Below are 22,199 nucleotides of genomic sequence, written 5' to 3'. Positions count from 1 at the left end.
CTATGGTTTTGGGACAAGTGGACTGTAATTTGGAGGGTGGAGAACAAGGGCAGATGCAGAGCAGCCAAATGCTCCAAGATTTTGGAGGCTGCCAAAATCTTCCTGATTGGAGGTGATGGCAGTTTTTAGAGGCAAGATAGTGGACACGGGTACAGGTGGATTATTTTACAGGTAGAGATGGACAAGTATCTTCACCCATGAACAGGGTATACAGAGTACATGAAAGAGAGGACTCAGGATGACGCCTCGCTTCTGGCTTGGACAACTTGATGGAGACTGGTGCCATGTAATGACATGGGAAATACTGGGAGAAGAGTACATTCTTGAGAATCATTTTCTGTCCACTTTTTTGATCACTTAGGATACAGCGCAAGAAATGGAATCACTGACTCAAAGGGAATGAATGCATTTTATGAAAAGGCTTTTATTTTCTTAACTAAAACGGAAATATACAATTGTAATAAAATTTCAGAACACTGTAACAGTGAAAATATAGTTCACCCATAAACACATCATACAAGTATAATCTCTGTTATAGGTCAAATTTAGCTCACCAGAATTTCTCTGTATATTAAAAAACACTCTTACTTAAAAAATAAAAACAGGTTGAAACTAAGCTTCTCCCTTCACCCTCTTCACTTAAAAAAATTATGGGCTTCTCTCCACGTCAATAAATGTAGGTTGACATTATCATTTTAATGACTGTAATATTCCAATGCACAAACATATCATAATTTACTAAATCCTTTTGAGAGTCATTTAGCTTTCTTTTCCCCCAGTAACCCCTCATATTATAACAAACATTCTTTTACACCATCTTTGCAACTTTGCCTTAAGATAAATTTCCAAACCTAGAACTGATTTTTAAAAAGGCAGATAGTCCCCTAGAAAGACTGTAACAATCAGAATCCCACTAAAGATCCTGCTTATCACTCAGAGCAGCAGCAAAACATTGGACATGTATTTCTTAATTTCTGGTAATTTAATAATGAAAAAAACGGCATCTCATTTTTCAGTTTTGAATTCCATTCATTATAATGAGGCTGAACAGTTTTTCAAAAAGTCCTATGTGAATTTTCAATTCATATTCCTTGCCTTTTTAAATCACAATACTCCTGTCTTTGTGGTGTAATTACTCTCTGGACCTTTTCTCTTTTTATCTTTATGTTATACCTTTGTATTCTATAGCCAGAGCAGCAATATTAACAAGGAAAAACTAGAAACTAAAATTTCCAAGACTGTTTAATAAAATATGGCTTACCCCTACAATAGAGTTCTTTCAAAGCAGTAGGCCTCTATGTAATGAGGGTTGAATAATTGAAAGACATTCACAATTAAAAACAGGCTCGAGAACAATATGTATAATCAATCTCTCTGTTTCTCTCCTTTTCTGTGCACGTCTGTCTCTCTCATGCACAAACACACTTAAACAATATCCACAGTCTGAAAGGATAAATAATGAAATATCAGCAAAAGTTTATCATAGTTGGTAAAATTTTTTGCAACAATATTACCTATATCTTGTACAAATCAAAACAATTAAATTTTAAATGATTATAAAAGAATTAGAGTCAATTTGATACTAATGATTTCTTTGCCAACCAGAAAGCTCAGAGCCAAATCTGAAACTCATCCATGGCTACCCATTGTTGTTACAACAGATACATTTATTTTCTAGGGTTCTGAATGAATTTCTATTTTATTATTCTTGCAGTCAGCTTCGTTGAATTATTGGTAGAATGTGGCAGAACATATGTAAGTATGTAGTAGGAAAAAATATCCCTGGAATGAAAAAGACTTGGTTCTTTAAAGCAAAGGGCCCAGTGAGTACCAAACAACAATATTAAAGATAAAGAGGACATCCTATAAGATTTCACACAGAAGACAAGACAAAAAAAAAGTTTTCTATACGGGAAATAGAGGAAACAGAATCATGCTAACAGAGGACTTTTTATCAACAATACTCAGAGCCCAAAGACAGTGGAGCAAAATTTGGACAATTCTGAGGGAAAAAAGTCTGATGCCAGAATTCTAGATCCAAAACATAATTCCCACAGGAGAGGTAAAAGAACTAATTTTGGGCAAGCACAAATACAGCACACATGAACCTTTCTGATAACATTATTGAAGAAAATATTCTAGTCAAACCAAAGGGGAAAATCTGAAGACAGAGTTCATGAAAGGAAATACAAGACTGAGCAGACACAGAAAGCCTGCCGCCTGCCATTGAGAGGAATAAATGCTGGATAAGCAGCAAAACTCAAAAGAGAGAGCCATTCTCTGGTGCCAGAAACAAAGACAAAATTCAAAGCAGAACAGAGAGCAAGAGCCTATGATTCAACAACCACAGGGGTTTTAGAGATTAAAAAGCGGTGTCCTGGCAACCAGCATTAGCTTCAAATTTTTCACACAAAAGATTTAGGAAAATGGCATGCTGAGTATCTGCAAACCTTCTTCCTACATGAGATAACCATTACCATTCTGCTATCCCTGCTTTCTCTCTCCTGTGTTGTACATAAATACACCACAGGTTGTATATAAATATATACATCTGCTTTTTCTTTTTAGCTTGACCATGTGTAGTAAATTGCAGACAAAAAAAGTTCAAACAAAAATCCAATATGGAACAATGAGGGGTGCAGTTGGTGTTAAAACGTTATGTGCAAACTACAAAAGAAAAACAGTTTAAGAAAATAATCCAGTAAAAGCAAGAAAAAAGGGGAATATATGAATCACAAACCCTTACACACTACATATCGCATTACATATTCTGCATTCAAATTATAAGGGACATATTACAAAACTGCAACCCATACTGGGAGAATCCAACTTTCCCTCCGAACCTGCTATATCAAGTACTCAGAAAGGTAGGGTGACGATACACCCTGCCCAGCACACCAGGAAAGGCCCTGGTCAGTGCCGACGACAGCAGCCTCCCGGCTAATCAGTGGCACCCGGGCAGTCAGGCCATGCTGTGCCCATTCCCCAGTGACTGTCACTCACCTAGACATGTGCCACGAGAAGCTCCATTTTCCACCATCCAGGGGTCTTCCCCTTGCTGTAACTGGAAGATAACCTTTGGTTTGGAAAACAGAATCCCTGTTCATGAGCAAGAAAAGGAGAATGAGTCCGTGCACAGACATGAACAGCCATCCTAGCACGCAGATCCCGCCCCAGGGTCTCCAGGCCAGAGGGACAGTCCAAGGAAGGAGAGGTTTGTTCTGAGAGAGGCTTAAATCTGGGCATCCAGAGGACAGCCAGGAGGTGGTCTTGGGCAAAAGTGAGGGCTCTTGTTGTGCACTCCTCTAAGCTGGAACCTCCTGTGAGATGCAGGGAAACAGGAGACAGGAAACACACACACAGGACGTCCATCATCAGCTCTGTCAGGCTGAGACCTTCGCGGCAGCCGAGGAGAATAGCAGCTGCCAGTCTCCAAGCCCGCCTACCAGGCGGCAGGCTGAACCTGGCCAGCCGAGCACTGTCCTCTTTGGAGACAGCACCAAATGCTCGCCCCGGAGCTTCTGCGTCACAAGGAAAGGTCCTCACCCAGAGACACCAGGGAGCTGTAGTTCTCCAGCATCACCTCCCGGTACAAGGCTCTCTGTGCAGGGTCCAGGCACAGCCACTCGTCCTGGCTGAAGAGCACGGCCACATCCCTGAACGTCACAGACTCCTGTAACGGCAAACCCACGAGGGGGTGACTGAGCAGCAACCCTGTTACCACTCACGGTTCTGAGCATTTCAGGCCAAGTACTTCCTGACGGCCATCAGTTATGGAGAACATATTTACCACGTACCCACTGTGAGTAAAGCACTGAGCCTGCAGAAAGCTGAAGCACAGCAGCCAAACAAGATAAGCACTTGAAATCTTTCAACACAACCACAATGGTGGAAATGCAGAACCTCAGACATGGACATGGACAATCATCTAGACCAAACTCTCACCTTACAGGTGAGACACGAGAATCAGGTTTTAGGAGGAGGTTCCCGCACACTCACTCAGGAAGCAGGAGGTGTGGCTGGACTGTCACCACCTTGGGCCATCTCTGTGTCCTGGGCGAGGGGAGGCTCTGAGAATGCCCCGGGGCGGGCTTTGCCCAGAGATGGCCCAGGGTGGTGGGCTCCATCAACCTTCAACCAGAGCTGCTGAGAAGGCTGTGGATGGGACCCTCCCTTCTTCCCCCAAAGCCTTGTTTTTCTACCCCTCTCCCATTTCAGTGGACCAGTAACCTCTTTCAAACTAGTGGCTCTTTCTTTTCTTATTAAGAATCTTTTACTTTTTTTCAAAAAACAAAAGAAAAAAGAGAAAATTAAAAAAGATCAATAAGCAAACAAAAAAGAAATGTTAATCTAACTTTTTACCACCAGAACAAGTTTTATTAAGTTCATCAAGTATGTCCTTTCAGACTTTTTACATGCCAATATGGCTTTAAACAAAAATGAAATATACCGATTAACTGTACCCTAAGTGAGATGTCTTTGTTTGCTATCCAGCATTTCATGGTATAAATCAATCAGTTCACTGAACCAATCTACTGATGGCAATTTAGGTTACCTCCACTTTAGTAACTACAAATGCTGGACTGAGGATCCCTGCTCATCACCGGAATCGTGTGCTAAGCTTATTTCCTTCGGACATATTTCCATAGGTATGTAACCGGTCACCGCTTGCTTTCTCCTCACCATCCCCCAAAAGGCAGTCACAAGACCAGGAAAACCCTGACCTGTAAGTGCAAACACAAACTACAAAGTAAGAGGCTGAGAGGGGAGCTTCCGGCTCTCCCTCCCTGTTTCCTTCCTGAATTTCTTTTTCAGTCCTTTCCAAATATATGTAAATCTTTTTAATAGCTGAACAAGCCTCACAATTAAGGAAAGGTTCCCCAGGGACCTGGTAGCCATATCTTGGAATGTGCCCATCTCCCAGTTTCCTGGGAGGAAAAAGGCGTAACTTGACCCCTAACAAATTGTCAAATTGCAAAACTAGGTTGAATCCACTCAGCTACAGAAGCATGAACTCCCTACCTTTGCAGACAGTCCCACTACGGGATGGCCTGTGATGTACATCACATTCTGGCTCAATGCTTACTCAATAATAAGAGTGTTTTCTTTCTCTTCTACCTTCCTGGAGAGGTTTTCTGGGCTGGGAAGAAATGGTGTTTTTAATTGTATTTCCCCAAGTGCCATGTTAGGGCAAAGAAGGGAAGGAATCCCTGCAGACTAGATGCTTATCTCCCCAGGGAAGGCTCACTTCCCCGGAAGTGCCAGGCCAGGGCTGGGACTTCTTTTCCTTTGACCATCTCTATGAGCCTGGGACTGCTTCTAAGTCCAAGATCGCCCAGTACTGCAGACTCAGAGGTCTTCTTTCCTGCATCTACCTAGAAAATCACCTACACCCTTACCAGGTACTACTGCAGTTGACTGGAAAGGCGAAGACTGCGCCTTTCCTCTGTGAATCCCTAGTGTTGTGAAGGAATTATTTGAGTCCTCCATGACTCCGTGATAGAGTAGGCAGGAAGTAGAGATGAACAGCAGGAAGAGGAACTAGTGGCCTGAACCTGCCGTCAGACGCGTCCCATCTCCAGACCCCAGAGCATGCACAATAGAGGCCACGCCCACAAATACATCTGCATTGTGGTTTGGGCCCCTTTAGTGGGCTTTCAAATGGATGGTGGGAAATCGGTGGGCTCGCGCTTGCACCCTAAAAACAGGGGACATATCAGTTAGAAATTGGCAGGTTCGTGCTTGTGCCCTAGGCACAGGAGACGTGTTGGTTAGAAAAAGAGGAGGTGCCGGAGAGAGAGGAGAAATATCCTACCCACAAGAATGAAAGCTGTCACCTAATGTGAGGAGAGGCTGCTACCCACCAGCCCGCTCCATGTCTCAGAGCGTACTTGCCTTGCAAATAATCCTTTTTGCCACTTTTACCCACCTAACTCCGTCTCTTGACTGAATTCTTTCCTTCAAGAAGACAAAAACCAAGAAAAACTGCCTTTTCCGGTTAACATCCGTCCTCCTTAGGGCAAAACCAAATCTGGATCTCTCACAAAGCTCTGGATATGGCAGTGATATGGGTTGGGGGCCCATTCAATTCCTAGTCAACAAGTACTTAAAACTGTTAAGTGCAGAAGTCACAAGGAGACTGGCCCAGGGTGAGGGAGACACCTTCTTTCCAGAGTTTCTCACCCACCAGGTCACCTGGCCCCTCTGTGGGCTTCCATGCCACAAAAGCTCAACAACGGATGAAGCATGTTCATAAACCTCCGTTCCAGAGAGAAGCTTTCACTCACCTGAACCTGGGCGGGTAGCAACTTTGTGGCCATTTCTCTCTGCCCACTGCCCCTCTTGGAGAAGGCACCTGAAATGAAGAAACGGTGAGGTCTCCATCTGGCAACACTCCCACCCTCCTTACGCCAGGCCAGGTCACAAATCTCCGTGCACGGAGCTCCCAGCAGAGGGAAGCCAGAGCCCGGCTCAGGCAATCGCACACTACAGGGGCCTGGGCACGGTCAGCAAACCAGGAGCGGGGAGCACACACACTCCAGTCACTGGGCTGCTGCCTCAGTCAGTGGTTCATGCGTAAGGAGGACTCCAACTACGGAGTCAGCACAGCTGACGCGCATCAACACGGTAACGGGCAGTCACACCCGGCTTAGAGGCCTTAATGAGATGGCAAATAGTCCACACATCTGCACTTAGGTATTCCGAGCTACGACAATTAAGGGAATGGGGGCCTTCTGAGTAACTTCTGTTGCTCGGGCCCATTCCAAACTCTTCCGAGTGTGCTTTTTCTCCGAATTATGGCCCTTGAGCTGCTTTTCTTTTTGCTTGGGCCCGCTCCTAATGCTTTGGAGTGTACTATCTCTTCTGATAAACTTCTCTTTCACCGCTTTAAAAAATAAGAATAACAATTAAGAGAATGGGAAAGGGGCTACACAGGCGCGACAAGCCCAGTGACCAAAAGTAAGGACTCGGGTGGCCTGAGCATCTCTGTCCTCACCGGCGGGCAGGGCAGGGCAGGGCAGGCGTCCGCCCCGGGCCCGCGGCGCTTCCTTCACGGCAGGTTCGTCTTGGAGGAGCCCTGCCCGCGGCGCGGCTCGGGGGCGGCCAGGATCACGTGTCTTTGCGGCGTCAAGAGCTGCCCCCCCCAGACGCCTCCAGCACGGCCCCCCAGCGGCGGGGCACCCGCCGAAACTCCGCCAGCATCTTGCTGCCCGCACACCTCCGCTACTTGTTGTGAGTGTTAAATGCTAACTGTCCTGCGACCGCGATGTACAAGAAGTCCGGGTCCATTTTCCTCACAAATCCCAAAGCCATGCCGCTTTGGAGTCTCCCACCGTCCTAACGTACCACCGACCGCTCTCCTGGAACCCACCTTCCTCTCCTTTGACTCCCGCACTATAAAAAGAAGTGTAAAACTGCCCTGCTCCAGAGCCCTTCCTCAATCCATTGAGAGCTTGCTTCGGGGCATGTCCTCAAAATCTGGGCTCAAATAAATTCTTCTCAAGGCTTCGAACGTTTCTCTCGTTGACAACCATAATTGTTCAGACACCGTTTGAAGAACGTGGTGTCCTTTTTGACCACACGTCCCGTCCCCCTTCTCCTTGGAGGCTGCGCTTCCTTCGCGACGACTTACCCCGAAATGTAAAAGGAACCACGGCCCCCCACCTGCCCGCCCCACCTCCTGAAAAACACAGACTCCAAGGAACAGCGTCACCGGCTAGAAATGAATTTAAAAATTTGAGAAAAGGGAACTAACGTAGCAAAAGGACAAAATTACTCTCGACAACAAAAAATTATTTAAATCACTCTAGGAAAAAGAGGCCAAATAAGCAAGGTTAGCAAAAAAGGATCCACCTGAAAGTTTACGCTCCGCGGGTCCGGAAAGTGGACTTCCGGCCTCCTCCCGGTACCTCCCCGGGCGACGCCCCCTGCCCGGGCCGCGTCCACCTGCCGAGGCCGCCGCGGCTCGGGCGCCCCGACCTGGGACTCGCCGTCCCGCCCCAGCGCGGGAGCAGCACACCGCGGGCCCGCTCTCACCGGCAATCGGCCCCGGGCCCCGCCGCGAAGCGGAGGCCAAGCGGCGGCCCTCACCGCAGGCAAGCGGAACACCTATGGCAGGAACGCTTCTCGCCGCGGCCGCCAGGCCGCCGGTGCCAGTGCGTCTGCGCACCGGGGAGCCGACGCTCCGCCGGCTGAGCCTCAGCACTTTTCCTTTCGAACTATATTTCCCAGCCGGGGCCGCGGCGCTGCTCTCTACGGTGCCCGCGATGGGCCAAGGCCAGGGAGGGTGGAGAACGCGGTCGTGCTCGGCGCCGGACGAGGCTGAACCTCATCCTTCGGCGCAGCTCCACCCACTTGTCCTCTGGTTCACGCTTTTTATTCGTAATTATAATGACAATGATAGTAAGAGGAAAAGTGATACTGTATTTAACTATGTGGAAGATTAGGCTTTCGCTGGTGTTTATTTTTGGTTCGTCAGAGAAATCTTAAAAATCTATGTTACAAATTTTTGAATTTAAAATATTATGTCTAAATTTTGTAACCTACAAAACATATATTGTTAACTGACATTCACTCATTGGGTAAAAGCAAAAACATAAACCCAGTATTTCCCTTTTTATAACACTCATTCTTTTAAAATAGCTCATTTAAATCATCAAGCTTGCCTTCCAGCATTGACTCTAATCCCCTTCTTAAAACTGCAGCCTCCGCGACTGGCACAGTCCCTACCAAATAATATGTGCTCGATAAGTTTTGAATAAATTTATTTTTAAATATTCAACATTACAATTTACAAAGACAAACCTAACATTAAAGGGCACTCGATGGTAGAAAATAAAGGAATTAAATGTGCTAGGAAAATAATATGAAAAAGAAATCTGGGATCATAATGTTACCATAAGACAGATCATTTTAAAGTAAAAATAATTAAGTTGGACACAATGAGTTGTTTCGTATTGAAAAAAGATAAACATTATAACCATTAGGGAAATGCAAATCAAAAATGCAATAGGATATCAGTTCACACCTATTAGTACGGCTACTATGCAAACAAAACTATACAATACAGAAAACAAGTATTGGTGAGGACGTGCAGAAATTGGAATCCTTGTTCACTGCAGGTGGAAATGTAAAATGGTGTAGCTCCTGTGGAAAATACTATAGCAGTTTCTAAAAACATTAAAAATAGAATTACTATATGATCCAGCAATTCCACTTCTGGGTATATTCCCAAAAGAATTGAAAGTGGGGACTTAAACAGGTTTTTGTACACCAACGTACATAGTGGCATTTGTCACAACAGCCAAAAGGTGGAAACAACCCAAATGTCAATGAAGAGATGAGTGGATAAACAAAACGTGGTATATACATGCACTGGGTTATTATTCAGCCATATAAAGAAGGAAATGCTGATACATGCTACAATATGGGTAAATCTTGAAGACATGGTCAGTAAAACAAAGCAGACTCAAAAAAAGACAAATATTGTATAATTCTACTTATATGAGGTACCTAGAATAGTCAGATTTATAGGCAGAAAATAGAATAATTGTTACCAGGGGCTCAAGGAAGAGGGAAATGAGGATTTATTGTTTAATTGGTACAGAGTTTCAGTTTGAAATAACAAAAAAGTTCTGGAGATTAATGGTGGTGATGGTTGCACAATGTGAACCTACTTAATGCTACCAAACTGTACACTTAAAATGGGTAAGACGGTAAATTTTATGTTATGTGAATTTTGCACAATAAAAATAACAGTATAAAAGAAAGATATAAAAATTATGAACCGTTATTGGCAAAACAGCACAGCATTGATATTTGTAAAGTAAAAATCAGGTGGCAGACTGAATACACATGATTACCTCCCTTTTTCTCTTAACATTTCTTAAAATAACAATAACACGTGCACATATAATTTTCAAAGGAATAAATTGAAAATATCTGGAAAAATATCATCAGAACACCAGAAATTGAGAGAAAATCTTGAAAGGCTTACAGCAATGTGCCCTGAGATCCAAAATGCATCTAATATTAAGGTTCAGAAGAAGAAAACAGAGAAAATGAAAAGGAAGCAATAATTACAAATAAATTATATAGAGAAATGGATAAAGACATAGCAGAAAACATATTCGAGCTATAGAAGACTTGTGTCTTCAGATTAAATAGAATATAAGGTGTTGAGCATAATAACTGGGACAGGGGGCTACAAAAAATACAGCATGGATGAAATTTCAGAACTCTAAGGAGAAACAGAAAATCTTGAAAGCTATCAGGATATAAGAAAGAAATAAAATAAAAGATTACCTATGTATTACTTGCTTCAAGTAATAGATATGGGACTCCTCAAATTGGTTTAAAAGTTAAAAGTGTAACAAGAAATCTTTGGGATGGATTCCAGCTACAGTGGAATGAGTTGTTCAGTGAAGTCATCAAGAAAACAGGATTCTTCCTTGTCTCCACTCTGCTCCCCAGAAGTGGAGTAGGATGTGGCTGTGGACACAAAACCAAGTTTCTGTTGCAAAATAAAAAGAGGACAGGGAATTCATGTTGGGTAACCAAGAAGGTCCACTCTTCCAGGTACAGCAAAGAGGGTGAGGCTGTCCTAGAAGACGGTGTGGAGCACATCTTCAGATTTCTAAGTAAAATGATTTAGAACTTGGAATTCTATAACCTTTAATCTAGTATTAAACTGTGAGTGAAGCAAGGGTATTTGGAAGATGAGAGTATATACATAGATTATAATCTCTAGAATATCTCTGATAGAATTAGTCATGAATGTAATTCATTTTCAAAAATCAAAGAAAGTAAAACTTATACAGATTACAAGAAAATGTAGTAAGTAAATGAATCAGTAAAACATCTGAATTGAAATGATTCTTGAAGCATATTGTGAGGGTAATTTAATAATAGAATTAAAGCAGATGATTGCGAAACAGTGGCAAGGAGGATATGAGGGCAAGCTAGGGTTCTTTTTTATTCAAGGGGATGACATAGATACAAATTGACTTGAGATGTAAATTTTTTTAAATGTTTAAATATGTATGTTAAATATTTAATAGAAACCACTACACAAATAGAAGTGTGATATATGACTTTCTAATCTGCCACAGAGTAATCTTAAATTACATTCAACATTCTTTTTCAATGCAAATTATTTGATTTATTATTGTAATTAGATCTTCACAAAGTTGTATTTTCACCATCTATGTTTTGTTAATGTAATGGTAATTATAAACAAAAGTTGGTTGCCTAGGGTACATAATTGTATATTCAGTTTAACAGAAATAAATGAATATTTATCGTAACATGCAAGATTTTGTTGGTTCCATAGCATTTTGCCATGCAATTACATCATGAGTTTTTAAAGTGAAAATTACTTGTACTGTTTGATCTTTAAGGGTTTGGATGTTCAAGTGCAACCTCAGCTCCTTGAAGAAAAAGCAAAGTGATCTATGATATGTCTCCCCCACAAGAGGGAATTTAGATTTACAATTAGCACATACAGGTTGTATTAGACTTCTGCAAAATCTAATCTTGTATTAGATTTTTCAGCAGACCTTATCCAGCAATTTTTCAGTCCTACATATAGCTTTGAAGAGACATGGCAACCTCACTTCCCCACATCATGGAAGTACAGGTTCCCACACATACGCATGATGGCAGAAAATAAAACATAGATGTAGAGATGCTAAATGACTCTATTTTCAGTAGCAGAGGGAGTATTGATAATGCATGGGGTGACCTGGCAATAGAAGCACACAAAATACCAACGTTGGTTACTCCTCTTCCTTAGCCATTTATAAACAGCAAGGACCTGCATGACTGTGTATGACACTTGAACAATTTTGGCAAACTAATGAATACAGTGAGATTGGCTGGTTGCTCTAAATGTCACAGACAAAGCAGTGAAAGCTAAGGATGAGCTCAGGGACTAGATACCCCAGCTCAAGTGCCACATAAATGATCAGAGAGACTCTGTGTGTCCCTGTGTGTCCTGAAGGAGCCGCTGATCTCCTGCAGCTACAGGGCTGAGATAGCCCAGATCCTCATCCTGCAGCTGGCTGAATTACAATGCCAGTTGAAGCCCTAGCTTCATGGTTTGTTTCCTGTCAAAGTGAGGCCATTGATTGGGAAGGAATGGGATCCTGAAAGCTGGACTGGGGACATCAAGCCCCTAAATTCAGGTGAGTCTTCTTTGCCATTGGTACTAGCTTCTCCACCCAGTCTGAGGGGATTAACCCTGCATTGCCTGAGGAAACTGTACCGGCTTCCCATGGGGCAGTTTCCATGCAAGACAATACTGAATCTCCTCGGGACCCACAGACCACCCATCTCTGCCTCTAGACCTATAACTAGATTCAAATCCCAGCAGGCCCCTAAAGGTTAGGTACAAAGTGTGACCCATGAGGAGGCTACATTCCAAAAGAAGTACTGGTGTTTCCTAATTTACACAGAGATCTGGGGAACATGTGCGGGATGGATAGTAAGGAGGTGGGATAATGGCAGAAGGAATGCAAAGTTGGGTCAGGCTGATTTCGTGATATGGACTCACTAAGCAGAGATTCTGCATTTAATGTTACAGCTCAGAGAATTAGAAAGGGGTCTAATTGTTTGTTTGGTTGTTTGGCTAAAACATGAACCAAAAGGCAATCCACAGTGAGCAACCTGGAAATACGCGACCTGCCTTAGTTTGATGTAGAGGAAGAGACTCAAAGGCTTAGGAAGATTAGAATGTCAGAGTGGGCTTGTCATTTAAGACCTACTCATTCACCCTGGGCGGGTCAGAAGACACTTTTTTTTTTTTTTTTACCAAGACTGTGAAAAATAAATCTGTGAGGGGAACCCCAGCGTCCTCGATGAGCTCTGTGATTGCTCTTCTCTGTAGGCCAGACCTTACATTGGGAACTGTGGTCACTGAACTGGGAAACCTAAATACAGTGGGAGTAATTGGGTCCTGGGTTCGCAGGGGGCAAATGGTGGCAGCAACCACCACAGGCAAGGTGGGCGTGGTTAATATAATGGACAGCAGAGTCCAATTAGCAATCAGACTAGTCGGACTCATGCAGATCTACGGCTTTGGCTATTTAATCACAGTATTCCTAGAAGTGAAATACATAGGAAACCAACTGAATTCTTACTTGATCTGTATAAGCAGAAAAGTTCTAGTGAACAAAAGTCTAACCCGAATCATAATAACAAAGAGTTAAGGCCCCTCAATCAATTCCCAAACATAAGCCGGTTTACAGACTCAGAACCCTTGAATGAAGGAGAGACTGAGTCCCCTTGAGGAAGGACCCCAGCACACTACCAAAAGCTTATACTGTTAATCTTTTCCCTAGCCTACAGTGTTTTGCCAGGGTAACTATGCATTGAGGAAAAAAAGAAATAATCAGCCATCTGGAGAACTACTAAACATTGGCTCTGAACTCACACTGATTCCTAGAGACCCAAAACATCCTGGTGGTCCACGAGTCAAACAAGGGGATTATCGAGTTAAGCGATCAATGAATTTTGAGCTCAGGTCTGTGTCAGAGTGGGTCCCTAAACTCACCTTGTGATTATTTCCCAAGCTCCAGAATTCATACTTGGTATAGAAATACTCAGCAGATGACAGAATCCCCACATTGGTTCCCTGACTTGTGGAGTGAGGGTTATTACAGTGAGAAAAGCCATATGGAAGCCACTAGAACTGCTTCTACCTTGGAAAATAGTAAACCAGAAGAAATACCACATTTCTGGAGGCATTGCCAATATTAGTGCTGCCATCGAGGACGTAAAGGATGGAGGGGTGGTGATTCCCACCATATCCCCATTTAACTCTCCTGTTTGGCCTGTGCAGGAGACACATGGGTCTTGGAGAGTGATAGTGGATTACTGCGTGCTTATCCAGGTGACTCCAGTTGCAGGCTCTGTGCCAGATGTGGTTTCATTGCTTGACCATAAAAACACATCCCATGGTACCTCGAATGCAGCTATTGATCTGGCAAATGCCTTTTTCTCCAGCCCTGTTAGTAGGACCCACCAGAAGCAGTTTGCTTGCAGCTGACAAAGCCATCAACACACCTTCACAGATCTACCTCAAGGGTACATCAGCTCCTCAGCCCTATGTCATAATTTAATTCGGAGGACTTTGATCGCTTTTTCCTTCCACAAGATATCACACTGGTTCATTACATTGATAACATTATGCTAATGGGACCTAGTGAGCAAGAAGTAGCAACTACTTAGACTTATTGGTAAGACAGTGTGTGTCCGAGGATGGGAAATAAATCTGACGAAACTTTAGGGACCTTCTACTTTAGTAAAATTTCTAGAAGTCCAATAGTGTGGGGCATGTATATAAACCCTTTCTATGGTGAAGGATGACTGTTACATCTGGCCTCTTCTACAACCAAAAATACATGTACAATGCCGAGTGGTCTTTGGATTTAGAGGCAACATGTTCCTCCCTGGGGTGTGTTAACTCTGGCCCATTTACTGAGTGACCAGAAAAGTTGCTGCTTTTGAATGGGACCCAGAACAAGAGAAGGCTTTGCAACGAGCCCAGGCTTCTATGCCAGCTGCTCTGCTACCTCCACCCTATGATCAGTGAGTCCAAGAGTGCTTGGAGATAAAGATGCTGTCTTTATCTCCTTTTGCAGCTCTTATAGGTGAGTCACAGTGCCAACCCCTAGGATTTGGAGCAAAGCCATGACACCCTCTGCAGGTAACTGCTCCCCTTTTGAGAAAAAGTTCTTGGCTTGCTACTGGGCCTTAGTAGAGACTGAACATTTAACTATGGGCCATCAAGCTACCATGTGATCTTAGCTGCTCATCACGAACTGTGTGTTATCTAACTCACCAAGTGATGAAGTTGGGTGTGCACAGCAGCACTCCATCATCAAATAGAGATGGCACAAGTGTGATGGGGCCTGAGCAAGCCCTGAAGGCACAAGTACGTTACATGGAGAAGTGGCCCAGGTGCGCCTGGTCCCATTCCTGCCACACTGCCTTCTCTCTCCCAGCCTGCAGCGATGGCCTCATGCGGACTTCCCCACAATCAGTTGACAGAGGATGAGAGACTTGAGCCTGGTTTACAGATGGTTCTGCACGATATGCAGACACCACCAGGAAGTGGACAGTGCAGCATGACAGTCCCTCTCCAGGACATCCTTGAAGGACACAGGTGAAGGGAAGTTTCCCCAGTTGGGCAGAAGTTCAAGCAGTGCTCCCAGTTGTCCACTTTGCTTGGAAGGAGAAACAGCCAGATGTGTGATTATATGCTGATTCAGGGTGTGGCTGGATGATCAGGGATGTGGAAGGAAAACTGGAGCACAGGTATGTGTACAGACCCCCTCGGGATGGGCAGAAAACATGAAGATATTTATGTCTCATGTGAATGTTTGCCAAAGGGTGACCTCAGCAGAGGAGAATTTTAATAAAGTGCAGAGGATGAACCATTTTGTGGACACCACTTAGCCTCTCCCCAGCCACCCTTGTTGTCACCAACTGGGCTCATGAACAAAATGGCCGTGGTGGCAGGGGTAGGGGTTCCCCAGCATGGACTTGCACACTCCAGGCCAACCTGGAGTGCCCAATCTGCCAGCCACAGAGACCAACACTGAGTCCTCCATGTTGCACCATTCCTATGGTCATCAGCCAGCTACGTTGTGGCAGGTCAATGCCTTATCCATCACCATGGTGTTCTACACAGCATTGCTTGTGATGAAAGAACTCACTTTATAGCAAATGAAGTGGGACAATGGGTCCATCCTCGTGTAATTCACTAATCTTACCATGGTCCCCACCATCCTAAAGCAGCTGGATTGGTAGGATGGTGAAGTGGCCTTTTGAAGACTCAGATACATTGCCAACTTGGTGGCAATAGCTTGCAGGGCTGGGGCTAGTTTCTCCACCAGGCAATCAGTGTCCAATGTGTAGTGCTATTTCCCCCATAGTCAGGATTCAATGGTCTAAGAATCAAGGGGGTGGAAATGGAGGTGGCACCATTCGCTATTACCCCTAGTGACCCACTGGCAATATTTGCTTCCTGTTCTAATAACCGAATGTTCTGCTGGCTTAGAGGTCTTAGTTCCAAGGAGGAACATTTCCCCCAGGAGACACAACAATGATTGTGTTGAACTTGAAGTATGCCACATGGCCATTTTGGATTCCTCATGCATATAAATCAACAGGCAAAGGAGGGAGTCACTGTGCTGGCTGGGTGATTGATCCTGACTACCAAGGGGATACTGGGCTATTACTCCACAATGGAGCGGAGGAAGAGTGTGTCTGGAATACAGGAAATCCCTTCAGATACCGTTTAGTATTACCATGCCCCCTGATTAAAGTCAGTGTAAAACTACAACAACCGAACTCATGGCCCAGACCCTTTAGAAATGGAGGTTAGGGTCACCCCCCAGGTTAAGAATCGTGACCAGCTAAGGTGTTTGCTGAAGACAAAGGGAACACAGAATGCGTAGTGGAAGAAGGTACTTATAAATACCAGCTATGACCAGTTACAGAAATGAGGACTGTAATGATCAGTTTTGTCACGATTGTGCTTGTCGTGCGGGGTGTCCGGCAGGGCGGCCTGCGGGGTCTCTGCTCCCGCTCCCCACATAAGAACGCAGGACATGGTGAGGCCAAAAAGGAACACCCACGGAGCCATAGGTAGGCAAGTCATACCACTATGGTCTCACTGGAGTCTGGGTTTACACGACCTGTGACCTGCTGTCTGCTTTGCTGCCAACCGACCAACTGTCCTCAACTCTCCTTACTCTCCTTCAGTCTCCTCCTTCACTCTCCTCGGCTCCCCTCCGTAGACAAGGCAGTTATATCAGTGACCAATGGCTTAATGGCTACAGCTGATGGCCAACCAGCCACAGCTGACGGCCATCCACTATCTGAGCCAGCACCTCTCCACATGAGGCCGAGAGCCTGGAAACTGCTTTCTGGGGCTCTGTCCCCACAGTGCTTACTTACATATCTTTGTTTTTTCTTCCTTTTATTCTCTTATCACATAAGACGTATTTAAGTGTTGTTAACTACATCATAGTACAGTTGACTCTTGAACAACGTGGGGGTTAGTTGTACCAACCTCCCACACAATCAAATATCTGTATATAACTACAGTCGGCCCTCTGCAAATATGGATTCCCTCTGCCCTCTGCAACCACGGAGTTAACCCTTGAACAATTCAGGTTTCAACTGCATAGGTCAATTGAACTCAGGTCAGCTGAAAAACACCTGCATCTAAGTGGACCCATGCATTTCAAATCTGTGTTGTTCTAGGGTCAATTGTATTTAAGTTATGGAATATCAAGGAGAGTAAGAAGAGTTAAACATCGCTTAGGGACTTTAATTTCTCTTATGGGGAAGAGGTTAACACATTTTCAGTTTTATGCCGGATAGTTGAGTCATGTTAGGTGGAAGTATGACTTGTTATTGTCTTTATTTAGAGCTCAAGTATGGTTTAAGGAGATGTATATGGGTGCCAAGTTGACAGGACGTGAACCCGTAATGGTTAATGTACTGTGTCTACTCAGCTAGCTATGGGGTGCCCAGATATTTGGCCAAACATTATTCTGGGTGTGTCTGTGAGGGTGCTTCTGGGTGAGATTAACCTTTGAATTGTGAGATTGAGTAAAGCAGATCGTCCTCTGTGATGTAGGTGGGCCTCATCCAGTCAGTTGAAGCCCTGAAGAGAACAAAAAGGCTGATCCTCCCAAGAGTAACAGGGAACTTCTGCCTAACTGCCTTGAACTGGAACATTGGTATTTTCCTGCTTTCGGCCTTGAACTGAAACATTGGCTCTTTTTGGAACTTGAGCCTTTGGACTCAGACTGGAACCACACCATCAGCTCTCCTGGGTCCCTGGCTTATCAGTTTCAGAGCTTGGGACTTCTCAGCCTCCATAATCACATGAACCAATTCTGTATTTCACACATACGCACACAGAGGGTGCCAAAAAAAACGTACATGCATTTTAAGAAAGGAAAAATCTATATTAATACATACTGAAAACAAAAGATGCGTACAAGTCACGTTTGACTTCTGCACTTGCAAGAGGTGCTCAGAGTGGTTCCCATCAGCATCCAGACACGTCTGATTATGGCGAACTACTGCTTGAGAAACGTTGGCCAAAGTGTTAACATCTCTTAAAATGTGTATACATTTTTTTGGCAACCCTGATATATATATATACATATATATATATGTGTGTGTGTGTGTGTGTGTGCTTGCGCGGTGTGTGTGTGTATATATATACATATATACACATATATATGGAATATACATATATATGTAATATATATGTATATATATATATATATATGGAATATATATATATTCCATCTCGCTGGAGAGCCCTGAATAATATAGTAAGCAATCATACCTGTAAATGATGAGAGTTGTGTATTTTTTAATGCAGTTATCATGCTTATTTTTTTGTGCTCTGATTAGTGCCCCCTAGAAGGAATGATAATTGGAATTATTGTCTTGCTCTGATTTGAAAGGAAATACGTACTTAAAATGACTCATCACTGAATGTAATATTTTCTGTAGGCTTTTGGTAGATAACTTTATCAAGTTGAAAAAGATCCCTAGATTGTTATGTTTCTAAAATCATGAACGGATATTGGATGTTAGTCAATGTTTTTTTTTCTCCATCCATTTAATAATCATGTTTTTGTCCTTAAATCTTTTAATGCAGCGAATTACATTAATAAATTTTCTAAGTCATTAATCTTCTAAAGTGTATTTCTGGGACAAACCAGACTTGATTATGATGTCTTTATGTATTTCAGTTTGCAAATGTTTTATTGTGATATTTGGGTCTATGCTTCTTCATTTGGCTATAAATTTTATTTCTTCTCCTAGCTATGTATTTGCATTGATAAATTTTTTTTTCTATTCTGAATTTTTTTGTGAAAAAATAAATTCTGCTGCAACACATACTTCTGTATTCAGTTTTATGTGGGAGGTTTTTGGTATAAGATTTTCTCCCAGCACAGCAACATTTTGCACTCCAAATAAAAGGCTCTTAATGCACATAAACCCACAGCTGAGAGCAGTACAACTGGAGAAAATAGGACTGTTCCTGATACCTTTCAATTCTCACAATCTCTCTCGTAGCTCATTGTGGCTATCTTCTCTTACTCAAAAACACTTCTGTATGGTCTTCTTCACTCAGTGGCATCAACCCTTCACCATACACCATCTTCAAGGTACTTGCACTTTTCTTAAGAGGTGAGGGTCTCTCTCTCTCTCTCTCTCTCTGTCTCTCTCTCTCTCTCTCTCTGTCTCTCTCTCTCTCTAATGTGTGTATGTGTATATTTGTGTCCCTAATAACTTACCATGTCTTTTTAACTATGCTGTTATTTTTCATTAGAATGCAGTTTTTGTTAGTGTTCTGGTTCCAAACCTGCTATGGTTTGAGAGGTCTGTTCAAACTATCCTTCCCGTAACTCCAGTTATTTTTCATCGGCATTTTTACTCAGCACTAATTTTTCCAGGATACATATACTGTGCTCCAGCAGAAACACAGATTATTCTCCATCTGCACTAACACATGAAATTTCCGTCACTAGTGGATCTTCCCTGCTTATTATGGTTTTAATTTAAATTTCCCTAATTTTTAAAGAGGTTGTATAACTTTTCACGATTATTGATATTTTGATATCCTCTTTTGTGAAATGACTGATCAAATTTGTTATCCATATTTCTAATGTGTAATTTTTCTTTTAATTATTGATTCATAGAAGATGTGGATTCTATGTATATGAATTATACAGGATCGGACAATTAGTTCATGAACTCACCCTAGAAAAAGTGCTACATATCTCATTGCTGAATATTACTACGGTCACCTTCGAAGTCCTCCCCTTGGGAAGCTATGCACCGAAACCAGCGCCTAGTCCAGCCTTCAAAGCAATTTTGGAACTCTTTTTCTGGAATGGCCATCAAAGATGTCATTGTATTACCCTTGATGTCCTGAATGTCGTCAAAATGTCTTCCTTTCAATATTTCCTTTATCTTCGGGTAAAGAAAGAAGTTATTGTGGACCAGGTAGGAGAGTAGGGAGCGTGTTCCAATACAATCATTTGTTTCCTGGCTAAAAACTCCCTCACAGACATTGCTGTGTGAGCTGGTGTATTGTCGTGATGCAAGAGCATGAATTGTTGGCGAGAAGTTCAGGTCGTCTAACTTTTTCACGCAGCCTTTTCAGCATTTGCAAATAGTAAACTTCATTAACTGTTTGTCCAGTTGGTACAAATTCATAATGAATAATCCCTCTGATATCAAAAAAGTTAGTAAACATAGTTGCAACAAGTTCATGAATTTACTTGTCACACCTCGTAAATATCTTCTCCCACTGTATGGCTTGTCTTTTCATTTATTATCTATTGTCTTTCTCTCTTGTTTTAAATATGTTATTTAAATAACATAAATAACGTAATGAACCCCTTAACCTATTATTTAGCTTTGATAATCATAAACACTTTATCCTTATGTTGTCTTGTGATAGAATTTTTAATTTTCAAGTTATCAAATTATAGTTCTTTTCTTTTATTGTTAGTGTTTTGGGGTTCATTTGAACATACCTTTCCCTAAGATTATTATATACTCTCATATACAATCTTTAACCTGCTTTATTTGCTTTGCATTCCCTATTCAGGTCAATAATGCATCTGGATTGGATTTTGACGTTTGGAATGAGGTGGGGTTCAGATTCTGTTCATTTTTATATGGTTGAATGATTTTCCCACATCTTTTATTGAAAAGATTGTCCTTTATCCACCACAGTGTCACTGTTCCCCTCTCCACCTCAGTTTTGCAGTGGACTCTAGCAGGTCCTCCAGACCCCAATTTGGGCCTAGTAGTTTGGGTTCCTGACCTAAGTAAATACTGAGAATGGGAATCCCACTCACACAACCCACCTGTGGCTTGTTTCTATTCCTGCTATGACCCTGAGCCTGGCTCCATGGTTGTCTGTGTGTATTTTCATGCCACAACAGCAGAGCTGAATAGTTACAACAGAGACAATATGGCCTGCAAAGTCTAAAATATTTACTGTCTGGCTTGTATTAATTTTCTATTGTTGCTGTAACAAATTGCCAAAAACTTAGTTATTTAAAACAACACAAATTTATTCTCTTACAAAGTTCTGAAATCAGCTTTACTGGGTTGAAACCAAGGTGCCAGCAGGACTGTGCTCCCTTTGGAGGCTCTAGGGGAGAATTCATTTCCCATCTGGTTCAGGTTGTAGAGCCGCACTCCTTGACTGGTGGCTCCTTTCTGCATTTACAAAGCCAACACTTAGCATCTTCAATGCTTTCCTGGTTCCATCTTCATATTACCTTCTCTTTTATAAAGATCCTTATGATTACAGGGGAGCCACCAGGATAACCAGGGATCATCTCTCCATTTCAGAATCCTTCATTTAATCACGTCAGCAAAGTCCTACTTGCCATATAAAATAGTCCTGCAGGTCCTGGGGGTTAGGACTTGAACAGATGTGGGGCGGCGTTATTCAGCCTACCACACGGTCTTTTAAGAAAATGTTTTCTGCTGTGATCATACCTTGACACTGTGTGTGTTATGGAGACAAGTCCATGAAATCCAAGTTTTCTGATCCCTGTTCTACACTGTATCTGGAACTTCTCTAAAATTCATTCTATGGGCTTCTCCACTTTGATTTCTCTAATTTTGAAGAAAATGTGTATTCTCGTCAAAGGTTTTGCCATTAAAAAAGCAAACAACAATTAAGCAGTATCTCCCAACTAAGAATTCTCTGATTATTAGTAAATAAAAATTTACAATTAAAAGTTTTTCAAGTATATTTGACACCTAAAATTCCTCATTGCCTTATGGCAAGGCAAGGCAGATTAAAACACAGCCTTTACAAATGAATATTTGGTGCATTTAGACATTTGTTTCAAAATCCCTCCATTATCAAAACTGTGAGCCCTAGGGGCAGCCAGATGGCTCAGTTGGTTAGAGCATGAGCTCTCAACAGCAAGGTTACTGGTTCAATTCCTGCGTGGGATGGTGGGCTGCGTCCCTGCAACTACGTAAGGTTGAAAACGGCAACTGGACTTGGAGCTGAGCTGCGCCCTCCACAACTAGATTGGAGGACAATGACCCGGAGCTGATGGGCCCTGGAGAAACACACGTTCCCCAATATTCCCCAATTAAAAAAAAACCCTGTGAGCCCA

General features: G+C 42.7%; 1 protein-coding gene across 1 annotated transcript; it reads right to left on the bottom strand.

Annotated features, from left to right (window-relative positions):
• Positions 1-405: 405 nt before the first annotated feature.
• LOC308491959 (uncharacterized protein) lies at positions 406-15,614 on the bottom strand (the record flags this gene model as incomplete). The annotated part of the gene is made up of 6 exons (XM_081036189.1): positions 406-2,667; positions 3,004-3,099; positions 3,547-3,673; positions 6,288-6,355; positions 8,038-8,253; positions 15,491-15,614. 6 exons carry the CDS (start codon positions 15,612-15,614, stop codon positions 2,657-2,659), a joined length of 642 nt encoding a protein of 213 aa, XP_080892315.1. The 3' UTR covers positions 406-2,656.
• Between the last annotated feature and the right edge of the window lie 6,585 nt (positions 15,615-22,199).

Source organism: Rhinolophus hipposideros (assembly GCF_964194185.1).
Source record: "Rhinolophus hipposideros genome assembly, chromosome: 23".
Taxonomy (NCBI): Eukaryota; Metazoa; Chordata; class Mammalia; order Chiroptera; family Rhinolophidae; genus Rhinolophus; species Rhinolophus hipposideros.
This window is presented reverse-complemented; position numbering and strand designations above follow the sequence as displayed.